Source organism: Melanostigma gelatinosum (assembly GCF_949748355.1).
Source record: "Melanostigma gelatinosum genome assembly, chromosome: 19".
In the NCBI taxonomy this organism is placed as follows: domain Eukaryota; kingdom Metazoa; phylum Chordata; class Actinopteri; order Perciformes; family Zoarcidae; genus Melanostigma; species Melanostigma gelatinosum.
The window spans coordinates 20,791,510-20,817,171 of NC_136652.1; the positions used below are offsets into that span (position 1 = coordinate 20,791,510).

At 46.5% G+C, this 25,662-nt stretch overlaps 1 protein-coding gene across 1 annotated transcript; it reads right to left on the minus strand.

Moving 5' to 3' along the window:
* Positions 1-12,054: 12,054 nt before the first annotated feature.
* On the minus strand, positions 12,055-24,020 carry flvcr1 (FLVCR choline and heme transporter 1; the record flags this gene model as incomplete). The annotated part of the gene is made up of 10 exons (XM_079290657.1): positions 12,055-13,417; positions 17,128-17,195; positions 17,307-17,418; positions 17,521-17,626; positions 19,604-19,711; positions 20,223-20,326; positions 20,829-20,896; positions 22,051-22,191; positions 22,873-23,017; positions 23,346-24,020. 10 exons carry the CDS (start codon positions 24,018-24,020, stop codon positions 13,319-13,321), a joined length of 1,626 nt encoding a protein of 541 aa, XP_079146783.1. The 3' UTR covers positions 12,055-13,318.
* Positions 24,021-25,662: the final 1,642 nt, after the last annotated feature.

Consider the following 25,662-nt stretch of genomic DNA (forward strand, 5'->3'; position numbering starts at 1 on the left):
TGAGAACGTGGGAAACAACAGCAGCAGAGCTCTGGAGGTTTGACCCAGTGAGGACATGAGACACATAAGAACTCAGCACGTTTGTTCAACAACATATGATCTTATTTATTTAAAGTTATTCTGGTGAAACCAGATGAAATCACACGGACTCAACAGAAACTCCTATTTACGACTAAAGGATTGTATCCACACGGCTCTCAACATGGCGACGGCTGATAAAACAATATTAAACATCATTTCTACAAGAATCCACTCGACACACCAAGATCAACACAAACAGCAAACTTGGTCGTTTCACTTAAATCAAGTTACTCAAACACTTTCAGTCACGTTTCTTTGAGTCGTGTATCTAAACAGCCCACAAACACAGATGTGGTTGAATGCGGAGATTGAAGTCGAGCTCCACAGATGATGTGGAGCGAATATGTTGCTCTGGCGTTCCATGAGAGACACCTTCTCTCGTAGAACTGGCAGGAGGCTCGTCTGCAGCCCTGCTGATGTGGCTGTTTGAATTAAGCTCACAGTTGATGACCGTACCAACGTTTCTGACTCGTTTGTTCTTTCCTTGACTTTAAATCAATTCCTCAGTCATTTTTGGTTTAACTGGATGGAATTTGGGGCTTCTGGATATTTATAGTATTTAGCTGTTTTGCAAAAACAAGTTTAGAAAAACGTTGTTTGGTCTTTTTTTGTTACCAACAGACACGACGTATTCTCTATCATGCAAATTTGATTTAAACCAAATTGGGAATGTGCCAGGAATTTCATCCAGAAACAACCTGGGCCACAAACCAACAGGTCACGTCTCTGCTGAACAGTAACAACAGTGAGAATTAGTTACAGCAAAGAACATGAACTTCAGCGTGAGGTGCATGGTACAGTTCTACGAAACACAATCCTGGGATCAGACACCTGCCGCTGTCCGTGGTGCTGAAGTGGAGGATGACTTCTCTTGGAGTCACTTCACGTATTTAACTGTTTGAAAGTGAAAATGTTGCTTAAATTATGGTCAACAGGATTGTTGCTGAACTTTGATATGTTTATGAAATTAACATTGTGTTGATTATTCAGCTGTTGTTAGACACTGGGACACAAATAAAGCATCAAATTGGGGATCTGAAGTTTTCCTCTAGCGCCACCATGAGGTCCAAACTTGTGGTTTTGATTGAAATGTCTCAACTATTGGAAGGATTGTCAAATGAACACATTCATGTTCTCCAGATAACTCTTTTTGCCGTTGGTGATCCCTTAACTTTACATTGAGCGACATTATCAGGACAACATTTGTATTTGTCCAACACTTTGGTTCAGAACTAAATACCTGCTAAAGTAAGGACGTTTCAATCAGCCTCACTTGTGCTTTGTGCTAATGCGCTAACGTTAGCATGCTAAATGAAGATGATTAACATCGTTGACGCTGTACAAGTACAGCTGCACAGAGCTGCTTGCACAGCTGTAAACGCTTGTTTTTAATCATTTAATGAGCAGTATCAGAAAGTCGGAGGTAAGATTTCACAGTGACCGGACAAAAGTCCTGTGAAACCGGAGTGAGGATGTAGGATGGAGACGAACACAGACATAAGTGTGAGGAGAGCTATTTAGATTTGGTAACGCTTCATCTTAAAGTTTGTTTAAGAAAGAACAAGAAAATGATGCAGTAATTACAAACCCAGGTCGAGTTTAGAGGGTTGATTTCTTAAATGAAGAAGACTCTTGTCTTGGCACTTCAGTCCTCAACGCCTTCTACAGATGTATGGTGGAGATTGGAGATATGGTGAGTCGCTCACGCTCATCTCTCTCTCTCTCTCTCTCTCTCTCTCTCTCTCTCTCTCTCTCTCTCTCTCTCTCTCTCTCTCTCTCTCTCTCATACAGTCGTTCAGGTCTTAGATATTTTTAGAGACCGCCCCCCCCCCCCTTCCATTTCAAAATAAAAGCCCCACAGAGTGAATTCTAACTGGAATGCTTGTGATGAAGCCTGTCATTTAATAACCTCTGTGTTTGTGTGTCAAACATTATGAATATGTCTCCTCTCCCCCTCTCTCACCCACCCAGTCCCACCCTTTCAAAATAAAAGCCCCATAGAGTAACTGTATCTTAACATGAATCTCAGAATTAGGTATGTACAGCAATGATGGGAGTGTCAGCATCTCAGTGTCAGCTCATCATTGTTGGGCAGTAAATTCAAGTTGTAGGATTCTGATCATATTTGGCTCTTACATTGTATATATTCACCTCTGAGATTGGACTTGAAGTATGAAGTTACATTAACATGTAAATACTCAAGTATAGTATAAATAAGTTAAAGGCGTACTGGGGTACAGTTGCCGAGTAGCCTGACTGTACTTAGTTACATTCCACCGCTGCTAGGACAAGAACAGAAGCCTTCATAGATCTGGCCTCTCCATTCTGCTCTCAAAGCGAGCCGGATTGATGCATCAAACTTTGAGATGAATCACGTTCTCTTGAGAGCCCCCCGACCCCCCTCGAGGGTTTAAGGTCCACCCACCATAGTCTGGCAACATTCTGTGGGAAACCCTGCAGACTTTGTAAAAGTTCCACACCGCTGACATGTTTTCTTTTGCTTTAGTAATGTGTCATACGCTGAAGCAAACACATTTAAAACCACTACCTCAGCGGTTTGTGCCCCCTGTACATGGAGAGGAGGAGGCCTGGGTCCTCATTCTCTGTCTTTGTCACAAACTGAGACAGCAGCAAGAGGCCAAACATGGAATCCTCTCTGATGGTTAAACATTACAACCACTGTGTAAACTCCCTGAAGAGGGAGTACTTGAGTGAAAGATGCAGGTTTCCTCAGAACATGTGTACTTTGACTAAAATGAACTCTCCCTTTATGTATGAAGCTCTTCACTCCCTCTGCTGGATTCCTCCGGCAACTACTACTACTCCTTACTGCTGGAGTTCAGAGGACTACGTTCACATGAACAACAAGAAAACACGATAAATATGATGCCGCTGCAGCTGACAGTCAATGAGATGAGTATGAGAACCATGAAGCAAGAAAAAAGAGATATGAATACGAACATGAAATGTGAAAAATAGGCCTGTGACTGTTCTACCTATCGCACATGATTACCATATGTCACACACACACACACACACACACACACACACACACACACAAACACACACGCACACAATACACACAATACACAAACGTTATGCAACAACTCACTTGACAAATACATTTCTTTCATTTCCCACCGCTGAGACAGAATGACAGTTTTCACCATGAGCATTTAACAAAGGAAAAACAAGAAGGTGCTTATTACATAAAGAGAGGAGCATGAAAGACAATGCAGGATGAAAGGTGACAGAGAACAAAGCTGAAACCTCTTGTAAAACGCTTTTTATGATGATCTTGGCCAATGGTGTGATGTTAAATCATGCGAGGTAAGCTAAAATAAAAAATAAAATGTGATCCAGTACAGTTTATCATTTACCAGGGTTTAGAATATCTAGTTCAAGGACACATATGAGCAGGGTCACTTCATTACGGTTAGGGTCGAGGTGTGAGGTCACTCCTCGACCTAGTTTCTGTCGTACAGTGTAACTGCTGCTGAAAGCTTTCCATTGCGTCATCGTTTTTTGTTGAAACTGTTGCAGAAAATTCCATTTTGCACACTTTTGTTTGCGGTGCTGTTGAATCGCATTAAAGTCAGGATTTATTTTTCTCCTTTATTTATTACCTTTTGCTATAGATTAATGCATATATTGCTTCATTATCCCTCAGTCATCAGGTGCACTTAGGTGTCAGAATCAAATATGCATAATTGTGTAGAGGACGTCCTTTCGAGGCTGGTGGGGGACATGTGAGAACATGCAGACTCCACGGAGAAAGTCCCAGCATCAATCAAACTGAAACACTTCACAGAGTTATAATTATAACCCACTGATATAGGCCCAACATAAATACATGACGCAGCGAGGCATAACTGTGAATTCCACTGCATTTGTTGGCAAGTTGAGCTCTTCATAGCTGGTTGAGGAAGAGAAGGTTAACTCTGTACAGCATACGTCACCCTGTGTCCTTAAGCCATCGACAGTGCTGTTCAAACATAACCAACAGCCATAAGTCATTGAAATTATGCATTTTAATTTGAGGGTTTTTATTATATACGTTAATTCTTGAGCCCATTCATCAGTTATTATTTTTCACTGGCTTTGTAATTACCAAGACAAATAATCGAACCTAACGATTTGGCAGCAGCTCCACGGCCCACCGGCGGCTCTCAGGTAGATGCTGGACATGCCTCTGTGTAATGCGCTCAGCTAGTTCCAGCAAGATTTATTATTGAAGTGTCTGTTCATTAAATATGTTTTTAGTACTTTAAGAAGTTCCATCGTGATTATTTCTCACAGAGAGGTTAAAGAGATTTTGTTTTCCACCACAGTAACATCTTCTCAGGTGTGACCTTTGTATCTCCAAATGTTAAGAAAAGGTTTTTTTAGCTGGACGGTGGTTTTGCTTTTTGTGACTTTATGAGGGTTTTATTCAGCCAAAGACCAAAGTCAAGAGATATTATCGGAGTATTACACGTCTGTGCCCTCAGACTGTAGAGAGGACCAACAAACAAAGTCCTTCCTCCAGTTCAACTCCTGACCTAAGATCTTCAACATGTGATCCGTTTTCCACTGAAACTAAATGAACTTTTATATCTGAGATCTACGTTGCTCATGGTGTGATGGAAATGTTGTCATCATTGGTCATTTCCGTGGTGTAATCAAAAGAGGAAGTGGCACGTTAGGGACGACACCAAACACAGAACAGACTACGAGTCTCTGTGACAGCGTGGTGCTAAGCTAAATGCTAACTCATCTTAAGTTAGCGTGTTAGCATGCTATCATTTCCTCAGTAGCAGGAAACCCAAATTACTAGGATGATGGTAGATTCATCATGACGGTAGATTCATCAACACATGATTCATAAGCACTGCACAGCACAGTTCATATATGACAGTAGCTTCAGTAGCTTCAGTAGCTTCAGGAGCTTCAGGAGCTTCAGCAGCTTCAGCAGCAGCACCAGCGCTCGGTGTTGTAATTATTCATTTTTTTCAGCCTTCTTTGTATTTCGTTTTCTCCGCTTTCCTCTCGTTTGGTGCTCGGATTCTTTGACTTTTCTCCTGAAAACGTTCCATTTCATACCCGCTCAGCTTCCTGTTCCCACCCTCACTTGAGCCCACTATTACATTACATGGAGGGGATCAAAGGACACACGTGCTGATATTATATATTATAGGTTCTGGGCTGCGTGCATGAAATCACTTTTTGTATCAGAACCATCAAAGACAAAAAACATTATTTACATCATTGTTATTTAGTCAGATTCTGATTTAAATATCTAAAAGTCTGATTAGTGCACGCAAATATGTGACGCCTCCTTTTCAAAGAAAACAACTGACGTCTCTTCTGTGAAACAACCAAGAACTATTTGAACTTTGGCAGAAACGATGTCCATGAACGATCCCATCGTTGGCAGAAGACTGAGTACTGAGTATTCAGGGCCCTGAAGCCACTTTTATCATTAAAATACACTTGAGGATGGAGCTGCTCTCCGTATTTAATGTAAATGATAAAGATGTGTTGAAGTATGTCTTACACTTTCATGAGTGTGTTCGGATTAAGTCCTGGAAGGTGCAAAATGACCCCTTTTTCAAATTCATATTTTTATTATTTTGTTTAAACATACACTTGCAATTGTATTATAAAGATATTTTATGAATATAATTGTTCCAGTCATGATAGCGGGAGGAAGATAACTTGACCTCGTGTGGCGTCCCATCTGTCACTGCTGCAGCCCCGCTGAGGTCACGTGTGTTTCTTCATGTCCACTTGTATATCGAGTCATTTAATGTTCAGTGTAACTTAGTTGCTACATGACGTGACACATGGGACTTTACATCAGCCTTTCTGACAAAAGACTGACATGAGGTCACACGCAGGCCTTTGATGTGGTTTGAAACTGTAGGAAGTCTTCAAACCTGCTGAGTCAGTTCTCTTTCATTGAACGTATATCACGACACAAAATCTGACATCAGAGAAGATGTAGAGACAGTTATATGCATTGTGTGTTTCTGTCGTGGGCGATTAAAACACGTCCTCTGGATACTTAGAATCAGGGTCAGCGGTAACCACAGCCGAGCTCTTTGCTGGAGGATGGAGATATTGATGAGTAACGTTTTCACAACAATGTTCCTTGAAAGAAGTGACCAATCACTGAGGACACAGAGGCGCTTCACTGACAAACGCAGGCTGAACATATTACGGATGGTTGATAGCACTGATATCAGGTATCAGCACATTTATTTGAGAAAAAAAGAAGTAAAAGAAAGTGTTGAGTTCAACAGAGAACGACAGCAGTACAACAATTCAGAATCCTTTGAAGCTCAATTTATCAATTGATGTCGCTACTTTAAGGTCGAAAAACACATTGACAGATTAAAATACATTTTATTTTGTACAGCGCATAAAGCAAAGGACGTAGTGGCCTTCTGTAGTCACACATGCAGACCAGCGTCCCGTTCACGTTGTTTCCACCTGATCAGTGCAACTTTCTCACTCTTTCAGCTCGACTTCTGGTCTCCACCAGCTCCTCAGGGGGAAGATCTCTCTGAAGCTGCTCCGCTGTGTTCACCTGTGTACTCTGTTTGCTGCCCAGCAGGTTTAAAGGAGAGGAGACCAGGGTTGAGAGCGTCGAGGCTGAAGCACAGAGTGCATGTGACAAAAAACCTGTTGGTTAAATGAGGCTAAAAAGATCTGCAGAACTGCAAAGTTCATGATATTTCTCTGGATGTCCGTCAATACGACAGATGTGAACGATATGAAGCCACGCAGAAAGCTCAAAGCTCTGATCACAGGTGTAGAAGCCTGATGGTATTTGACGTTCTGCTGAGCTGAAGCTGTTGATCAGGGCAGTCGAGCAGCAGCACGAGGCGCTTCTACGTTTTCATACTGGACGCCGCCGTCATCGTTGTTGACCTGCAACACGAGACGACACGTGAGATTGTGGGAGAAACAGTTTGAAGGGAAAGAAGCAGAGCGACTGCAGCCTCTGTGGTCACAGACGTAGCTCCAGACCTGACCGAGAAAAGTCACTTATTCTTTACATTGTTACTCACTTTGTCGTCATCAAGTGGTTTTTTGTTCCCTGGAAGAAATGAATGAAAAATGAAATGAAAAAAGTGTCGTAAAAAATCCTAAAGGTGTGATTTATATTCACCAGCTCCACCACATCATGATCTGAATGTCCTCACATCTGATTCTGATGACAACGACGGTGATTACAATCATTAGAATCAGTCCTCCAATACGTAGAGCCAACATGACGCACATCAGAGAAGACCAACCTGTGGAGTCTGTTCAACACAATGAAAAGAACATTCAATATCCTGCAGAACAAAATCTGAGAAACATCTGAGAAACCAAGCGGCAAAGCTTTGTATCCGGCGGGCCGCATGTTGTCTGACCCGGATCAGATGTCGTCCCACCTGTGAAGTCAGGTGTGTATTCAGCTTCTATCGTTACGCCTCTCGAATCAACGAACTGGCAGGTGTATCTCCTGTTGTGGCCGCTCTGACGCTTCACAGTCAGAGTAGAGACACAGTGTCTCTGTCCCGGGACACGGAGGCCGGCGCCGTCAGGTCGCAGCACGGTCCGCGTCTCATCCAGCCAGTTGAGGCCGTCCTGTCGACAGCGCCGGAGGCTGCTGTGTCTCCACAGAGTGCACTCTAGTGTGACTTCGCCGTCCCCCTTTGGATCAGCGTCCGGTGGGGATGGAGAGACTGGGAGGAAATGAAAGAATGTGAGCGACTTCACGACAAGAGCCTGACGTTTCTGTTCGTCTTCGGTCAGAATTGTTTGGCTGAGTTGAGCTGAGCTGCAGGAGTGAGTCCTATCTGGTTCCCTTGTCTTAAAGTCACTGGTGTTCATGGGTTTTTGGTTATGAATTCACAAAGAGGGAGCTTATCTATTGAGAGTTGTTGTGCAATAAATGTAAATGCTGATCTCCAGCTGGCTGGCCAGACAGAGAGAGAGACTGAAGTTCAGATTAGGATTGTAGTTATTGAACCCTTGCCAGGTGTCCTTAAACACACTGTGATGTGTCTTTAGATTCATAAGCTCATGTCTCGTGTCTCTGTCTGCCTCCGTCTGTTAGGAGTTAATAGTTGAAGGCGGAACGTCACGACTTCCCTTTTGACAGCATTGGCTCAGAAGAGACAAGAACAGAATCATAAGTGGATTCGTTGTAAAAGAAAGTACTATCGACGGCTTTTCATGCACTCACTTGCAAGAACATTGAGGTAGACGTTCTCACGAACTCGCCCCTCCTGCCGACAGGTGTAGAGACCAACATCCTCAGCGGTGATGCTCTTAATGACCAGAGAGCACGTGGTGTCCACACTCAGCCTGGCAGCTGGGACTGAGACATTTCCAGTCTCGACCCGAGAGAGACCCTGAGACGGCTCTCTGCTGTAGAGCCATGAAAGGAGGGGGCAGGCTGGGTCAGAGGATGCGATGGCACAGGGCAGAGCGGCATCTTCTCCGGGTCTCTTGTAGATTATCTGTCCACTGATCAATGCTGGAAAGACATTTGTTTTCTTGTGACTGACAATTTACACATTCAATTATCTGAATACAGTAAATATTTCATAATAACTTTCTTTTTTTTTTTTACGACACAAGAAAAAGCTTTGTTGTTTACAATAATACTGGCGGTCGCCTGGCAACCTCGCCGTGACGATAAGACTCCAGGAAGCCGCTTCCCCATCACAGGAAATAGTGCGGTGTGCAACCACAGTTCATTAAAGGATCAAATAACACAAGATAAAGACGCTGGAAGGCCAAGCAACTTACCTTTGGACAGTCCAGCTGTCTTCACCTGTTTCCAGTCGTTATGCTATGCTAAGCTAACCTTCTTCTGCCTCATATATCCATATTTAATGTGCAGACATGAGCATTTAAGATAAAAGCAAATCAGCACATTTCCCAAAATGTCACGCTGCTTCGCTGAAGAAATGTTCTGATGTTATCTTTTATAAACATTTATCATTATGTGCAAGTGAACGAGTTAAATGCATTCAGATGAAACACACACTTAATATTCAGTGCGATGGACTGAGTTTAAAGGGAAGCTCATGTTGCTGATTTACTATTTGATTGTTACTTTTGTTCATAAATCTGCACTTAAGCACTTATGACAAGCTTTGAGAATTTCCCTTGGTGTGGATGTTCTATCACAGTCAGAGAAAATGTACATTTTGTAAAAAAGATAAACATTTAAACAAGAAAAGAACATCAGAGCAGTTACCTTCAAACTGAAGCACAGAGATGAGGATGAACTCCAGATTCATCGTGTTTGCTCTCTGGAAGCAGCCGCTGATCTGTGCGGCTCTTTGTGTCTTTTCTGTGACCTGCAGCTGATGATGACACGTCCTTCCTGTGTCGTGATCAGACCGTCACATGATGACGTGATGAAGACACTCTTTTCCTAAACCTCACTGAGTGGGTTTTATTGCCTAAATATAACTTTCTGTGAAGACGGAAGTGTATTTTAAAAAGACACCGTTCATGTAGCGAGTGGGAACTGTCGCGTCCAAAGCGGACGCCAGAGAGTTTGAAGCGTCGGGCCACTGACCAAGCGTCAGTATTGGACGAGTTGGGAGTAAGAATGCGTTGTTCAGGCATCCTTAGAGTTTACCTCGCTGGCTGCTTTCATCTGGCTTGATCAACAGATATAATTGGGCATTGTCTGCATAACAATGAAAGTGTGAGTGTTTCCTAATAATAATCCCCAAAGGAAGCATATATGAAGTGAATGACATCAACAAACTGAAAACAATCTGATAAATAGGACTTAAACCAGCTTATGCGGTTCCTTTAATGTGAATCAAAGGTCAGTCTCCAAAGAATGTCAGTGCAGGTGTGTGTGTGTGTGTGTGTGCATCCTCACAGCGCTGGTGTATTTCTCAGTGAAACGTATTCATGGAACATTGAAGTCACAGCATTTCGGAAGAACTCATGAGGGCGTGCTGGTGTTCCTGAGACAATCATCGTGAAATCACAATGAAGCAACTTCCATTGCAGCATTTTACTTCCTTCATTTGATCCTGTGAAACTCCACACACCAAGCAGGCAGGGTTCCAACCACACACTGTCCATAAGAAGTGGACGTCGTCATCGTGTGTCATTGGTTTGTGGACTGATGTTTAAAAGCCTTGAGTTCGGCAATTTCGTCGTTGCCATGTTGTTTTTTGCAACCAATGAAGGAAGTTAACATATTTGTAATGCGGAGGAGTGACGTAGAGACGCCGCATACAGGTCGGGTGAGGGCAGCAACCTGTCAATCACAGTAGCCCCGCCCTAAAGCATCCCCTGCTTTATGGTCTGTGTGACTCTAAATGGACCATAATGTACTAAATGAACATCATGCTGTATTGAAGAAGACTTGAAACTAGAGATTGAGACATAAACTCATGTTTACAATGTTTACTGAGGTAATAAATCAAGAGAGAAGTAGAGTCATTTTCTATAGACTTCTATACAACCAGAGGAGTCGCCCCCTGGTGGACACTAGAGAGAATGCAGCTTTAACACATGAAGCATCGGCTTCACTGCGTGGAACCGGAGGTTGCCGCCTGGTTCAAACCCAGAACCCTGTTGCTCTGAGGCGACAGCGCGAACCACAACATCGACGTGTCACTGTTGAGCACTTCAAGAGGAAAGACATCGGAGTAAAACACTGCAGAGTATTGGAGTGAAATGCTTTTATTGTTGTGATTTGACCCAGTGTCTTCAGAGTAATGCCATCTGCGTATAATCTCAATGCAGTATTTATGACAGCAGACAAGATTCTACGTCCCACAGTGTCTGGATCGCTGAGAAGATGAGATAAAAGCAAACAGCAGCTTCACAGATCAATCAAACATTTACATTTTTGAACACTGGAATACATCTAGTGTAACATCTAGTCTATAAAAGTTATAAACTTTTATAAACTATAAAATATTACAGTTATAAAAACTAGAGAAAGACAAAGAAATGTACGGATCTTAAGATAATGGAAATGTATCAGACAATCCTGAAGCACTCGTCACAGTTACATGAACGATAAATAGAGAAACAGAAGCTGTAACAGTGGTTTGAGAAGCACGCGACCACGTTGAAGGGACATTAAAAAAGTAAAAAAATAAGCAAAGCGCTTCTCTGCTGATGTCATCAAGTCAACGCTTGATTAATATTCTCCATCACAATAACATTTCATTGCTTGTAACATTATTTAATACCGATTCTGACGATTCATTTTGAAATGTTGCAAACTTCTGAATCTTGACGGGAAGAATATTCACGAATAAATAAAGTGAGCTGACGTGCAGCTGGTGGAGGTGACAGAGGAGGTGCTGCCATGCATTGAAAGATAAAAGGCAAAATATAAAAGTTTGGTTGTTTGTGAGTTATTTTTGCATTTTTTAAAAGGGATGAATATAAAAGATACAAATCATTTACCAAAAATAATTGAGTTAGCCTCTTGTGTTTTACTTTAAGCTTTAAAACATCTGTTGTGTGAAATAGACTAATTACACATTTTACATCTATTTTGAAACTATAAAGTTGGCAACTTTTACTCAACCAAACTAAAACAAAAGTATACTTTTAGTTCTAAACGGTTAAAGAAGCTTCATGGGACAGAAATACAACAGACAGATTGAATTAATAAGCGTCGTGAACTCTGTTGTGCTTGTCCCGCTCGGCTTTCTCTTACTTCTGAAGAGAACCCACAAGATGGCGCTGTCCCTCCATCCCTCCGTCCTGTGACGTGTCCCTCCATCCCTCCGTCCTGTGAAGTGTCCCTCCATCCCTCCGTCCTGTGACGTGTCCCTCCATCCCTCCGTCCTGTGAAGTGTCCCTCCATCCCTCCGTCCTGTGACGTGTCCCTCCATCCCTCCGTCCTGTGACGTGTCCCTCCATCCCTCCGTCCTGTGACGTGTCCCTCCATCCCTCCGTCCTGTGACGTGTCCCTCCTCCCTCTGTCAGCTGTGACGTACAGAGTGTAACAAACATGAAGAACTCATCTGAAATCATGCCTTTGAGTAGAACACTTGAAGTTGTGCGTGTGTTTTCTAACTGTGCGCTGAAGTGTTCATATTCAGTTTGGTCCGTTGTGGTTTGTGCAGTGAGTCACATCAAAACATCTGTTTCACTTCTGCAGACGGTTATTTCTGTGATGTCATAATCTTCTTCATGAGCATCGTGTTATGTCAGGACAGCTTCATGAGCAGCTTTAAGTGTCGTCTTCTCCCGATGTGCTGGTGAGTGAAGGGAAGAGAAAGCTCATCGATGCGCCGCAGGAATCTAAAAGACAAACACGACCCTCAGACATTTGACTCTTCTGCGTCGCCTCCAGCTTCTTATGGATCCCAGCGAGTCAAGAGCGACATTCATACGTAAACCGGTGTCACAAAGAAAAGCTGCAAATAAAAACCTCCGCGGGTTTGGACTTACTATCCCATTCCTGACAGAGTCAGCACATTATCATGGAGACGAACACAAAGCAGCGGTGTGCAGCTGCGTCTGATATGCAGCGTGACAGAAAAAGAAAGATGATTTATGGCGACTGTTCCTGTCGAAGGCAGCTCCGAGCAGACTTCAGATGGTGTCACTGGTTCCACATAACTACTGTCGTACGCAGAGAAGAACTCAAACGAAGCGATATCAACAACATCTACGGCACGTTTTTACAACTTCAGTCCAGAGCACGAAAATCTAATTCAAGTGAAGTCAGGAGACGTTGGTTCTGTGCGGTGTGCAAACACGATGGCTCTCTGGTTTGTTCTCCAGGACGGCTCCATGTCGGCCGGAGTACTTCCTCTCAACTCCAGCCAACCTCGTGATGGTGACGGAAGAACTGGAAGCTTGTTTTTCTTTGAAAGGTGCAGCGGAGCTCCTTCTGCATGACATTGCCTGCATACGTCTGTTGTATGTAATCCACGACTGCTCTCCGTAATGAAAGACACGGTTCTGTAGATTGGAGGCAAGTGTTTGGGAGGAGGAGGAGGGACCCGGATCCCACTGGGGGCTCTGATGGAGAACGTCGAGCCCTCTGCGCCGCGGTGGTCGCCTGCCCGCCTCGACTCCACTGCAGGTCGTGTCTGTGCTTCGTACGACCGGGCGTCAGGGAGCTCGGCAAAATAAATAAATAAATAATCGAGTGTGCTTTTTAGGTACTTCACGTGGGTTTCGGTGCCGTCGAGTATCCCGGGGCAGCGGGGAGACCTTCTCCGGTGGATCCGGTGACTCGGCGGGGTCACAGCGAGGTTTCACGGGAGAAGCTGATCGAGGGCTCCAGTGTGACGCCGTTGGTCTTCTTCTCTGAGGGGCCGTCCCCGGGACACTCGGTAGGAAGCTACGGGAGACAGAGAGACAGAGACAGAGAGACGTTTCAGATGGCCACCAGCAAGACAAGTCCACGAACATTCGTTTCAGTCTGGACGAGCGTGGGGTGAGCTCCAGACATGTGGATGGAGTAGCACTCACTGTGATGAGGCCAACAGGACACTGAAGAAGAGAATACTAACTGGATATATGCCTTTGATATTCTGGCTCAGAGACTTTCACCTTCTGCTGGAGAAAGTGAGCAGCTGTCCGTCACAACATGTATTCATGTCAGTCCTCAAGGAATCAACGGCTGCCGTCTGTCTCACCCATGGCATAAGGTTTGACAATTGAAATATCTTGAACTGTAGAGATCCTGATGAACCTGATGAATGATCAGATAATAAAGAAGACCCTTTATCTGTGATCGCTGGTGTTTCGAACCTGACTGTGATCTCTCAGGGGGAGCCAAAGCTTCAGCTGTAACCCTCTGAGCGAGGGATGAAGAGGAAGGAGAGGATGTGTTTGATGAAGGTCACTTCAGCTGTGACTCAGACTGAAGAGTCCAGAAACAGATTTAATGGTCTGTGTCTGAAGGGCGCTTCGCAGGGCGCCTTCAGACACAGACAGAGAGAATCAGTTGGTAGCGAGCAGAGAGTCAAGTATTTTATAGCTTTGTTCATATGCCAGAGCAGAAACACATCTAGACACTTAATGTCCACACTGGAGAGGGACTCTGTCCAGGGAGAGCAGAGGACGGTTCAAGAATCTGTCTCGTCATAAGGTCACGCCATGGGACGCCAGTGAACAAAGAGACAGTGAACAAAGAGACAGCGAACAAAGAGACGCTCAGACTCAATGCTGCCCTCTTTAAAGAGACGCTCACACTCAATGCTGCCCTCTCTAAAGAGACGCTCACACTCAATGCTGCCCTCTCTAAAGAGACGCTCACACTCAATGCTGCCCTCTCTAAAGAGACGCTCAGACTCAATGCTGCCCTCTCTAAAGAGACGCTCACACTCAATGCTGCCCTCTCTAAAGAGACGCTCACACTCAATGCTGCCCTCTCTAAAGAGATGCTCACACTCAATGCTGCCCTCTCTAAAGAGACACTCAGACTCAATGCTGCCCTCTCTAAAGAGACACTCAGACTCAATGCTGCCCTCTCTAAAGAGACACTCAGACTCAATGCTGCCCTCTCTAAAGAGACACTCAGACTCAATGCTGCCCTCTCTAAAGAGACACTCACACTCAATGCTGCCCTCTCTAAAGAGACACTCACACTCAATGCTGCCGTCTCTAAAGAGACACTCACACTCAATGCTGCTCTCTCTAAAGAGACGCTCACACTCAATGCTGCCCTCTCTAAAGAGACACTCACACTCAATGCTGCCGTCTCTAAAGAGACACTCACACTCAATGCTGCCGTCTCTAAAGAGACGCTCACACTCAATGCTGCCGTCTCTAAAGAGACGCTCACACTCAATGCTGCCCTCTCTAAAGAGACGCTCACACTCAATGCTGCCGTCTCTAAAGAGACACTCACACTCAATGCTGCCCTCTCTAAAGAGACACTCACACTCAATGCTGCTCTCTCTAAAGAGACGCTCACACTCAATGCTGCCCTCTCTAAAGAGACGCTCACACTCAATGCTGCCCTCTCTAAAGAGACACTCACACTCAATGCTGCCCTCTCTAAAGAGACACTCACACTCAATGCTGCTCTCTCTAAAGAGACGCTCACACTCAATGCTGCCCTCTCTAAAGAGACACTCACACTCAATGCTGCCGTCTCTAAAGAGACACTCACACTCAATGCTGCACCCTCTAAAGAGACGCTCACACTCAATGCTGCCCTCTCTAAAGAGACACTCACACTCAATGCTGCCCTCTCTAAAGAGACACTCACACTCAATGCTGCCCTCTTTAAAGAGACGCTCACACTCAATGCTGCCGTCTCTAAAGAGACACTCACACTCAATGCTGCCCTCTCTAAAGAGACGCTCACACTCAATGCTGCTCTCTCTAAAGAGACACTCACACTCAATGCTGCTCTCTCTAAAGAGACACTCAGACTCAATGCTGCCCTCTCTAAAGAGACACTCACACTCAATGCTGCCCTCTCTAAAGAGACACTCACACTCAATGCTGCACCCTCTAAAGAGACGCTCACACTCAATGCTGCCCTCTCTAAAGAGACACTCACACTCAATGCTGCTCTCTCTAAAGAGACACTCACACTCAATGCTGCCCTCTCTAAAGAGACACTCACACTCAATGCTGCCCTCTCTAAAGAGACACTCACACTCAATGCTGCACCCTCTAAAGAGACGCTCACACTCAATGCTGCCCTCTCTAAAGAGACACTCACACTCAATGCTGCCGTCTCTAAAGAGACACTCACACTCAATGCTGCACCCTCTAAAGAGACGCTCACACTCAATGCTGCCCTCTCTAAAGAGACACTCACACTCAATGCTGCCCTCTCTAAAGAGACGCTCACACTCAATGCTGCCCTCTCTAAAGAGACACTCACACTCAATGCTGCCCTCTTTAAAGAGACGCTCACACTCAATGCTGCCCTCTCTAAAGAGACGCTCACACTCAATGCTGCCCTCTTTAAAGAGACGCTCACACTCAATGCTGCTCTCTCTAAAGAGACGCTCACACTCAATGCTGCCCTCTCTAAAGAGACACTCAGACTCAATGCTGCACCCTCTAAAGAGACACTCACACTCAATGCTGCCCTCTCTAAAGAGACACTCAGACTCAATGCTGCCCTCTCTAAAGAGACGCTCACACTCAATGCTGCCCTCTCTAAAGAGACGCTCACACTCAATGCTGCCCTCTCTAAAGAGACACTCAGACTCAATGCTGCCCTCTCTAAAGAGACGCTCACACTCAATGCTGCACTCTCTAAAGAGACGCTCACACTCAATGCTGCCCTCTCTAAAGAGATGCTCACACTCAATGCTGCCCTCTCTAAAGAGACACTCACACTCAATGCTGCCCTCTCTAAAGAGACACTCAGACTCAATGCTGCCCTCTCTAAAGAGACGCTCACACTCAATGCTGCACTCTCTAAAGAGACGCTCACACTCAATGCTGCCCTCTCTAAAGAGACGCTCACACTCAATGCTGCTCTCTCTAAAGAGACGCTCACACTCAATGCTGCTCTCTCTAAAGAGACGCTCACACTCAATGCTGCCCTCTCTAAAGGGAGAAGAGAAAATGAAAGAAATGAATAAAGATGTTGTGGCCATTTGTCAAAAAGTCTCATGTTATGCAGTGAAGGTTTAATCATAACAATAAAGCTTATTTATAGAACACATATTAAAACGAGCAGCAAAGTGTTGCACAAGGCAGACGTGAAGAGAATAAAGGAGAGAGCACAATGCCAGATACACATAAATAATATATATCTACAAACAAAGATAAATAAATACGGACGTGGTCTGAAAACTACAAGTAGCCTACAGATTGGATCTAACAGGAAGTCACTGTGTCTGTGACTTCCTGCTACGTCTGGTCTGGTGCTCCGACTCAAACTCTTCCAGGACAAAGTTTCCACAATTTATCTCCAGTTATGAAAATGTGACGTCAAAAAACAGAGACTTTCATTTCCTGAATGTTTCTCTCCAGATGTTACACTCAACTTGAGCAAAGAAAGTGATCTGCTGTCTGTGTGTGTGTGTGTGTGTGTGTGTGTGTGTGTGTGTGTGTGTGTTTTAGTGGACTCACTGCTTTCATGTGGTTGTTGCCCACCTCCATGTTCATATTGTGTCTTTTCAGGTCTGACTTAATTAAAGCTGAAACATAAAACAAGGAAATATTACATCGCTGATATCTGGCTTGACATGCACAAAAGAACACACACACACACACACATGTTCACGCACACACACACATACGCAGCCTACCAGTGAGCAGTATTCCCAAGAAGATCCAGGCGCAGAGGAAGATGTTTCCGATCAGCGGATTGTAGTCTGTGGTCAGTTTGCCCTGAATCAGAGTGAAAATGATCCCAAACATCTGCGCGCGCACACACACACACACACACACACACACACGGTTAATGGATGTGAGAGCTCTACATGTAGCACTTCAGGACACCTTTGAGGAACTTGGTGGTACCTGAGCAAAAGCATTGAGGAGTCCTGACGACGTCCCTTCAGACGCTGGGTAGGTGATCTCCACTCCGAACTCAAAGCCCAGCGGCAGGTAACCCGTCATGAAGAACCTGGAACACAGACCATTCAACTGAAATACGGGCACGCGCACGTGCACCACAATGCAAAGGAGCAGACGGAGTTGTTCAGACTGCCAGATCAAATGGGATTCTGACAGATGGGATCCAAACCACATCTGGAGGTGGTTTGGAATGTGATTCCAATGCGATTTGTAAATGTGCACACGATGCAGGTGTAAACACAGCTGCTGCTTCGTACAGCGGGTGTGTTTACACCTGACACAGTATCAGAGACAGAGACAGAGACAGCGACAGAGACAGAGACAGCGGCAGCGGCAGAGGCAGAGGCAGAGGCAGAGACAGAGACAGAGGCAGAGGCAGAGACAGCGGCAGCGGCAGAGACAGAGGCAGAGGCAGAGACAGAGGCAGAGGCAGAGACAGAGACAGAGGCAGAGGCAGAGGCAGAGGCAGAGACAGAGACAGAGGCAGAGGCAGAGGCAGAGACAGAGGCAGAGACAGAGACAGAGGCAGAGACAGAGACAGAGGCAGAGACAGAGACAGAGACAGAGGCAGAGGCAGAGACAGAGGCAGAGGCAGAGGCAGAGACAGAGACAGAGGCAGAGACAGAGACAGAGACAGAGACAGAGGCAGAGGCAGAGGCAGAGGCAGAGGCAGAGGCAGAGACAGAGGCAGAGGCAGAGGCAGAGGCAGAGGCAGAGACAGAGACAGAGACAGAGGCAGAGGCAGAGGCAGAGGCAGAGGCAGAGACAGAGACAGAGGCAGAGACAGAGGCAGAGGCAGAGGCAGAGGCAGAGACAGAGGCAGAGGCAGAGGCAGAGGCAGAGGCAGAGGCAGAGACAGAGACAGAGGCAGAGGCAGAGGCAGAGGCAGAGACAGAGGCAGAGGCAGAGGCAGAGGCAGAGACAGAGACAGAGGCAGAGACAGAGGCAGAGGCAGAGACAGAGACAGAGGCAGAGACAGAGGCAGAGGCAGAGACAGAGACAGAGACAGAGTCAGAGACAGCGGCAGAGACAGAGACAGAGGCAGAGGCAGAGACAGAGACAGAGGCAGAGGCAGAGGCAGAGACAGAGACAGAGACAGAGGCAGAGGCAGAGGCAGAGGCAGAGACAGAGACAGAGGCAGAGGCAGAGGCAGAGACAGAGACAGAGACAGAGTCAGAGACAGAGACAGCGGCAGAGACAGAGACAGAGGCAGAGGCAGAGACAGAGGCAGAGGCAGAGGCAGAGGCAGAGACAGAGACAGAGGCAGAGGCAGAGACAGAGACAGAGACAGCGGCAGAGACAGAGACAGAGGCAGAGGCAGAGACAGAGTCAGAGACAGAGACAGCGGCAGAGACAGAGACAGCGGCAGAGACAGAGACAGAGGCAGAGACAGAGACAGAGGCAGAGGCAGAGGCAGAGGCAGAGGCAGAGACAGAGACAGAGACAGAGGCAGAGACAGAGACAGAGGCAGAGGCAGAGACAGAGACAGAGACAGAGGCAGAGGCAGAGACAGAGACAGAGACAGAGGCAGAGGCAGAGACAGAGACAGAGACAGAGTCAGAGACAGAGACAGCGGCAGAGACAGAGACAGAGGCAGAGGCAGAGACAGAGACAGAGACAGAGACAGCGCTGACACCCTGTTTCTTCATTGTGCAGCCTCGAGGTTCCAGACAGAAGACCATCCGTCTTCGCAGCTCTTCCACCGAACTGAACCTTTACTCTTCTGTTTCTTGTTTCACTCCCTTTTAGATGATTGTTGTGTCTCACTCATCCAGTCGCACGCTCACTACCTTCGTAAAAAGCACACGATTTAAAACAACCTCTGCATCGACGCTTCAGCGAAGATGCACGAGTGTGGGCAGTAGTGAGCGTACCGCTGGGTGTACCGGGCTTTGCTCTGTGTTTCGATTCCTTGACCCTGCTGTCAGGCTCACACTGGGGTATCACGACACTGTGCAGCCTGGAGACATGAAGCATCTGTTCAACGCGCGAGTGTATACATTCAGTGACTGGGATCCGGTCGTACCCCAGAGCTCCAGCCGTGAAGAAGACCAGGATGATGCTGCGGTCGAGAGTGAAGGTGAAGACCAGCATGCCCAGAAAGGACAGGACGTACACGAGCAGAGTCGTCATCCTGTGAAACACAAACATGACAGCGGCATTGAACCTTTGATTGACGGTATTTCAGTCACCAATCAGAGGCAACGTGTTCCTCCTGTGATCGCTCTCAGATTCCTTTTCCTCCCACTTACCGACTAGAACTACGGAACTCGAATTTCCTGTGACCGACGCGGGTGTCTCAGGTTTCATTTCCCTCATCTACTCTCCAGCTGGAGGACTTGTTCTGTTCTCACGTAAGCATGTTTCACTGTATTACATATTATTATTATATACGTTATGTTACACTACACGGCCCGTCTGGGTCACTTTTTCAAGGTTTTGGGGCCTCTTAGCTCCCATGAAGTGAAGTCTTAAAGCTACGTAAATGCTGAATTTAAAGGCTTCAAAACCGTACTCCACAAAGCAACGAGTGACGTCAAGCTATACAGTATATTCTTATGGTATCACGTCATGTTTTGTAAATTCCGTGAGACGTTAGCCTAACATGAGCGGGTGGGGAAGGCGTGTGTGCATGCGTTGCCTACTTGTACGTCTTCGTGCGGTCCAGCCACACGCCACAGAGGATGGAGCCGACCATTCCAGCGCCGACCAGAGTCAAACCGATCCTCCCAGCGTTCAACTCCTGGTTCTGAGGACAGGAGAGATCAGACGCATCAGTGGGAACAAACCGCCGACTAAAAAGAATCTCGTGCAACTTTAAACTCGTACAGGTGGACGATAAGCCGGTCACAAGTTCTGTAAGTGTGTGTGTGTATGAGGTGGAGGGTAGGGGGGGGGGGCAGGGATTTACAGTGCTTCTGGTGGGAGAGGGCTGTTAATCTGAGAAAGTTTTATAAGTTCATGGAAGGGTGAACATCTCGAAGTGTGTGTGTGTGTGTGTAAGATTGTTGACGCCATAAAGATGTGTTAGTTGACCGACACTCGTGCCTTTTTTCCGACTAATCGATGAGCTGATTTAATTGACAGATATGTAAAACTTTCTCCAAAAATAATCTCACAACAGCGCCGCTTTAGTCCGCCCTTAAAACCCAGATGAGACAGACCGGAGTCCGGTTGTGGACACGATTAAACCGTTTGTGTTCATTCACTCATTTCTCCTGAAGCTGTTTGAGTGTTTGTGTTTCTTCTACCTCATAGCAGGCCATGATCATCTGGTTGAGGAGTGTTGAGACTGAGTAGAAGGAACCGGTCATCATACCTGCAAACAAACACAAAGAAAGAGTCTTTAACTTGTTAAATCAAACTCGAAATGCAAAAACAGCCACAGGCTTCACTGGGCTTTTCTAACACGGACACACGCATTACGATAATTAAAGAGAGCACATTTGTTGGCATGCAACTATCTCTGTGTCTATTTGTCTGCATTCCTGATTGATGAGTACACAACGTTAAATACGGCCTCGCCCTTTTCCTTAAAGTTGGCCTGTGGGATGCGTGACGGATCCTTTATTCACACGGTGAGTTAAGAAGAAGCGCCGTGAGCGCCTTATGAAGTGGCCCCAACGAATGTCCCCCACACACACACACTGTCCCCCACACACACACACACTGTCCCCCCCCCACACACACACACTGTCCCCCCCACACACACACTGTCCCCCCCACACACACTGTCCCCCACACACACACACTGTCCCCCACACACACACACTGTCCCCCCCACACACACACTGTCCCCCCCACACACACTGTCCCCCACACACACACACTGTCCCCCCCACACACACACACTGTCCCCCACACACACACCGTCCCCCCCACACACACACCGTCCCCCCCACACACACACACTGTCCCCCCCACACACACACTGTCCCTCCCACACACACACTGTCCCCCCCCACACACACTGTCCCCCCCACACACACACTGTCCCCCCCACACACACTGTCCCCCCCCACACACACTGTCCCCCACACACACACTCTGTCCCTCCCCACACACACTGTCCCCCCCACACACACTGTCACCCCCCACACACACTGTCCCCCCCCACACACACTGTCCCCCACACACACACACTGTCCCCCCCACACACACTGTCCCCCCCCACACACACTGTCCCCCACACACACACACTGTCCCCCCCACACACACACTGTCCCCCCCACACACACTGTCCCCCCCCACACACACTGTCCCCCCCCACACACACTGTCCCCCACACACACACACTGTCCCCCCCACACACACTCTGTCCCTCCCCACACACACTGTCCCCCCCACACACACTGTCCCCCCCCACACACACTGTCCCCCCGACACACACTGTCCCCCCCACACACACACTGTCCCCCCCACACACACTCTGTCCCTCCCCACACACACTCTGTCCCCCACACACACACTCACCGTAGCTGACGAGCAGGAGCACGAATGCTTTATTCTTCATCAGGTTGACGATGGACTGCTTGTAGGAGTAATCGGCGGGGGGGGAGGCTGGCAGGACGGCCTGGGCGTGACTGGGAGGGAGGAGGGGGCGGTCCTTAAACACTGGAGGACACACAAGAGACGGCTTGGGTTAGCCTGCTGGGCCTCCGGAGCTCCTGGTGATGTCAGCTGAGTGTTTCATGGTTAATCATTTGTGCTTTAACGCCCATATGGAAGAAGAGAAAGTCTAATAAAGAATCACTTGGCTGGGTTCAGTGTAAAAAGCAGGTACTCTCGAGGCTGCTTTATTACAAATAGAATCATTCCTGAAACCCTGGAATACTTTATTATAACCTATGCGTTCATTACCAAGTGCTTTCATCTCAGAAGGTAATAAGACATGTTTTCACCCACTAACTCCATAACACAATGCAGCGTTGATGTACATAAAACCATAACACTTCAGCACAGGTCTTTCCTGAACCTAAACATAATCCTATTCTACTCTTAATCCCTAACTCCAGTCTTAATCCTGAACCGGTCACCCACAGATTTAAGGAGCGGCAAAATGTCTCCCCTTTTTGAAAGGTTTCAGGAATATCCTCCATCCTTGTGAGGACATCTGGGTCCTCACAAGTGCAGGAACAAGCACACAAACACACCCCTCTGTTGAGCAGCTGTTCCTGTGGTCACCTCACAGGACTTCGAGGCCACTGAACCACTAATCTGCAGCAACTGGAGCAGATAGCGCCACATAGGCAACGTATGCAAGGCCGCTGTGTGTGTGTGTGTGTGTGTGTGTACCTATAACAGTGAGGAGGAAGAGGGCGGTGGAGACAGCGGCGGTGCCGTAGAACATGATGCTGATGTTGTGGCCTGTGAGTTTATCGTCGTCCGGCGTGTTGGGAACCAAAACTGGAGGCAACAGGAAGCCGATGGCTGTTCCTAACTAAGGGGCGAGAGAGAGAGCGAGAGAGAGAGAGAGAGAGAGCGAGAGAGCGAGAGAGAGAGAGAGCGAGAGAGCGAGAGATAGACTAATGTTGCTATTGTTTGTACAGTGTTTTATCACAATGACATTGAAGGTTTGGTGAGAACATTCTGGTATAATACTCAATTGTTTCATTGTGTTACATTGTTTTAAAATTGCACCTCAGTACTGACTAAATGCACCTCCCATCCAATTCTTACATGACTCTATCTATTCCACTCGTCTTACCTTTAACATTGTAAATTATAGCCCTATAAATAATCTGTGCAATGCGCGCGCACACACTGACCTGGTTCCCCAGCACGGCCGCGGCGCACGCGGTGGAAACCTCCCGCGGCCCGAACCACACCGAGGCGACGCGGGACGGCAGGCCGAGGATGAACACCTGCGCCACTGCGCAGACGACCTGCGCGGTGACGGTGACTCCGAACAGCCCGGGACTCACGCTGGCGCATTTGAGCCACGCGCCGGCGCAATTGAGCCCGGCGCCCAGCAGGGCCGTGAGCCGCAGACCCTTCCGGTCCAGCAGCCAGGTGGCCGGGAAGATGAGCGGCACGTAGGCGAGCATGTAGACGATGGACAGCCAGTCCACCTTGCCGTTGGTCACCCCGTAGTAGCGCGTGAACACGTTGGCGATGATGCTGTACTGGATCCACTGGAAGGCGTTCACCAAAGAGTACAGGCTGAAAACGGCCAGCACGGCGAACCGGCGCAGGTACAGCTTCGTCTCGAGCTTCTCCTTCGCCTCTCCTCCTCCTGCGTTGGGCAGCATTGCCTCTCTCTCATCCGGCTGCAGCTCCTTCTCTCTCTCGGGGTCCGTCCCGCCGGCCCCGTCCGTCGGCGCCGCTCCATACGTCGGATCCGCAGCTCCATCCGGCTCGGGAGTCTTCCTGCTGACCCCGATGTCGTCAAATTCGCCGGTGTCTGCGCGCAGATGCTCCTGCACGAGCTCACCGGCGACCATGATGCCCGTTTTGACGCTTTCTCTTATCCCTCCCTCCCTCCCGCTGCTGACAAGACGCAAGCCAGGAAGCGATGAAAAACGACCGATACGATGTTAGAGAAGATAATAACACGGAAACACTGGATACATTGTAAAACAAACAGCTTCCACGCGATTATCAAACATCCGGTTATTCTCTCTCTCACGTGCTGCGCGTCTCGTGCGTCTCTCCCTCTGTGAAGTGGTGCCTCTATCTTTTGTTCATCCGACTCTGTCGTACGAGCTTCGGATGAGCCAATGGAAGAGCAGCAAGAGCTGGTGGTATGTTGTACTGCTGCCTGGGGTTTGATATATTATATATTTATATTTATAAGAGAAGCATCGGTGACCACGTGGAGGCTGACGTGCGACGATGCAACAGCTTGTACAGAAATGACACCGCACATGTTACAAGAGGTAAACATTATTAATAATTCAGTTGAATTACTATATTTCCTTGTTTAGTCACGATAATGTTATGTTGTCTTTGCGCTTATAAAAAGAACAGTATTATAAATGTATTATTATTAAATGCATGTTGAAGAAAACTCATTATATTATGAAACATTTGAAAGAAAATGTCACCATTAATTTCTGTTTTATGACCAAATAATCACATTCGATGTGTTTCATCTGAGTTTATGCTCATGATCATCGTTTATTAATTGTTATAGATGGTGAAATATGAAATATGAAACAATAAAGGGGAGACCATGAAACCAGTTGATTACTCACATTAAGGAAAATGTTTTTTGTGTTACACGTTTTCTGAAATTGTATGTTTCAATATGCAAATGAGGCATTATCTAACATATATTTAGTAGAACTCTACCGAGGCAAATAGACAAAGTATTAAAATAAACATCTAAATGTGTATTTTGAACGTTTTCTTTCCACTGGTCGGAACATGCAGAAACAAAATAGACAAAAATCTGAAATTGACCAGCAAGCATGAAATGCCTGCAGTGTCTCATATTTAATAATTAACAAAACAAATCCATTAAAATAAATGACAAATGTAAACCCCTGTGTTCCTTGCGAGTGCTGCTTGGTCCACTCACAGTTAGTCCGAGCATGTGCTCAGGCCGTTATCTGCTCTATTCCTAATCATCCGTTGACCCAGTGGGACTCCACTGCAGCAGGTACAAGTCTAATCCCACATGAAACTCATATTCATTGTTCATTTAATTGTTGCATCAATATTTGTGAAATAAACCCCAAATGGTATTTTAGGCCCTGACCTAATGCAACATTCAAGATGGCATGCTGGGAAACAGCATTTCAGTGGCCTGGCATGACGTCACAGTGTCCTGAACACTTCACAGCAGGAGACGTGAAATCATTGGACTTCAGCAGAAACAAGATGTTAAGTTGGTGTTGAGTTGCTCTAGAGCTGCACTCCCTGATTGATGCTCACGGTTGTTGTTTTAAATTGAACTTATTGATCTCAATGGTGAGATTTTCAGAGTGAAATGCGGTGCAGAGATGTATTTCTTCTTTTTAGCTCACGTCTTTCACTGTATTTCTTTCTATATTCTGCAGAGGACTGTTTGCAGAAGCCTAATCCCAAAATACGAATTAAAATATATAAATTCCATTGAATGGTAGACACTGGTCAATAAGG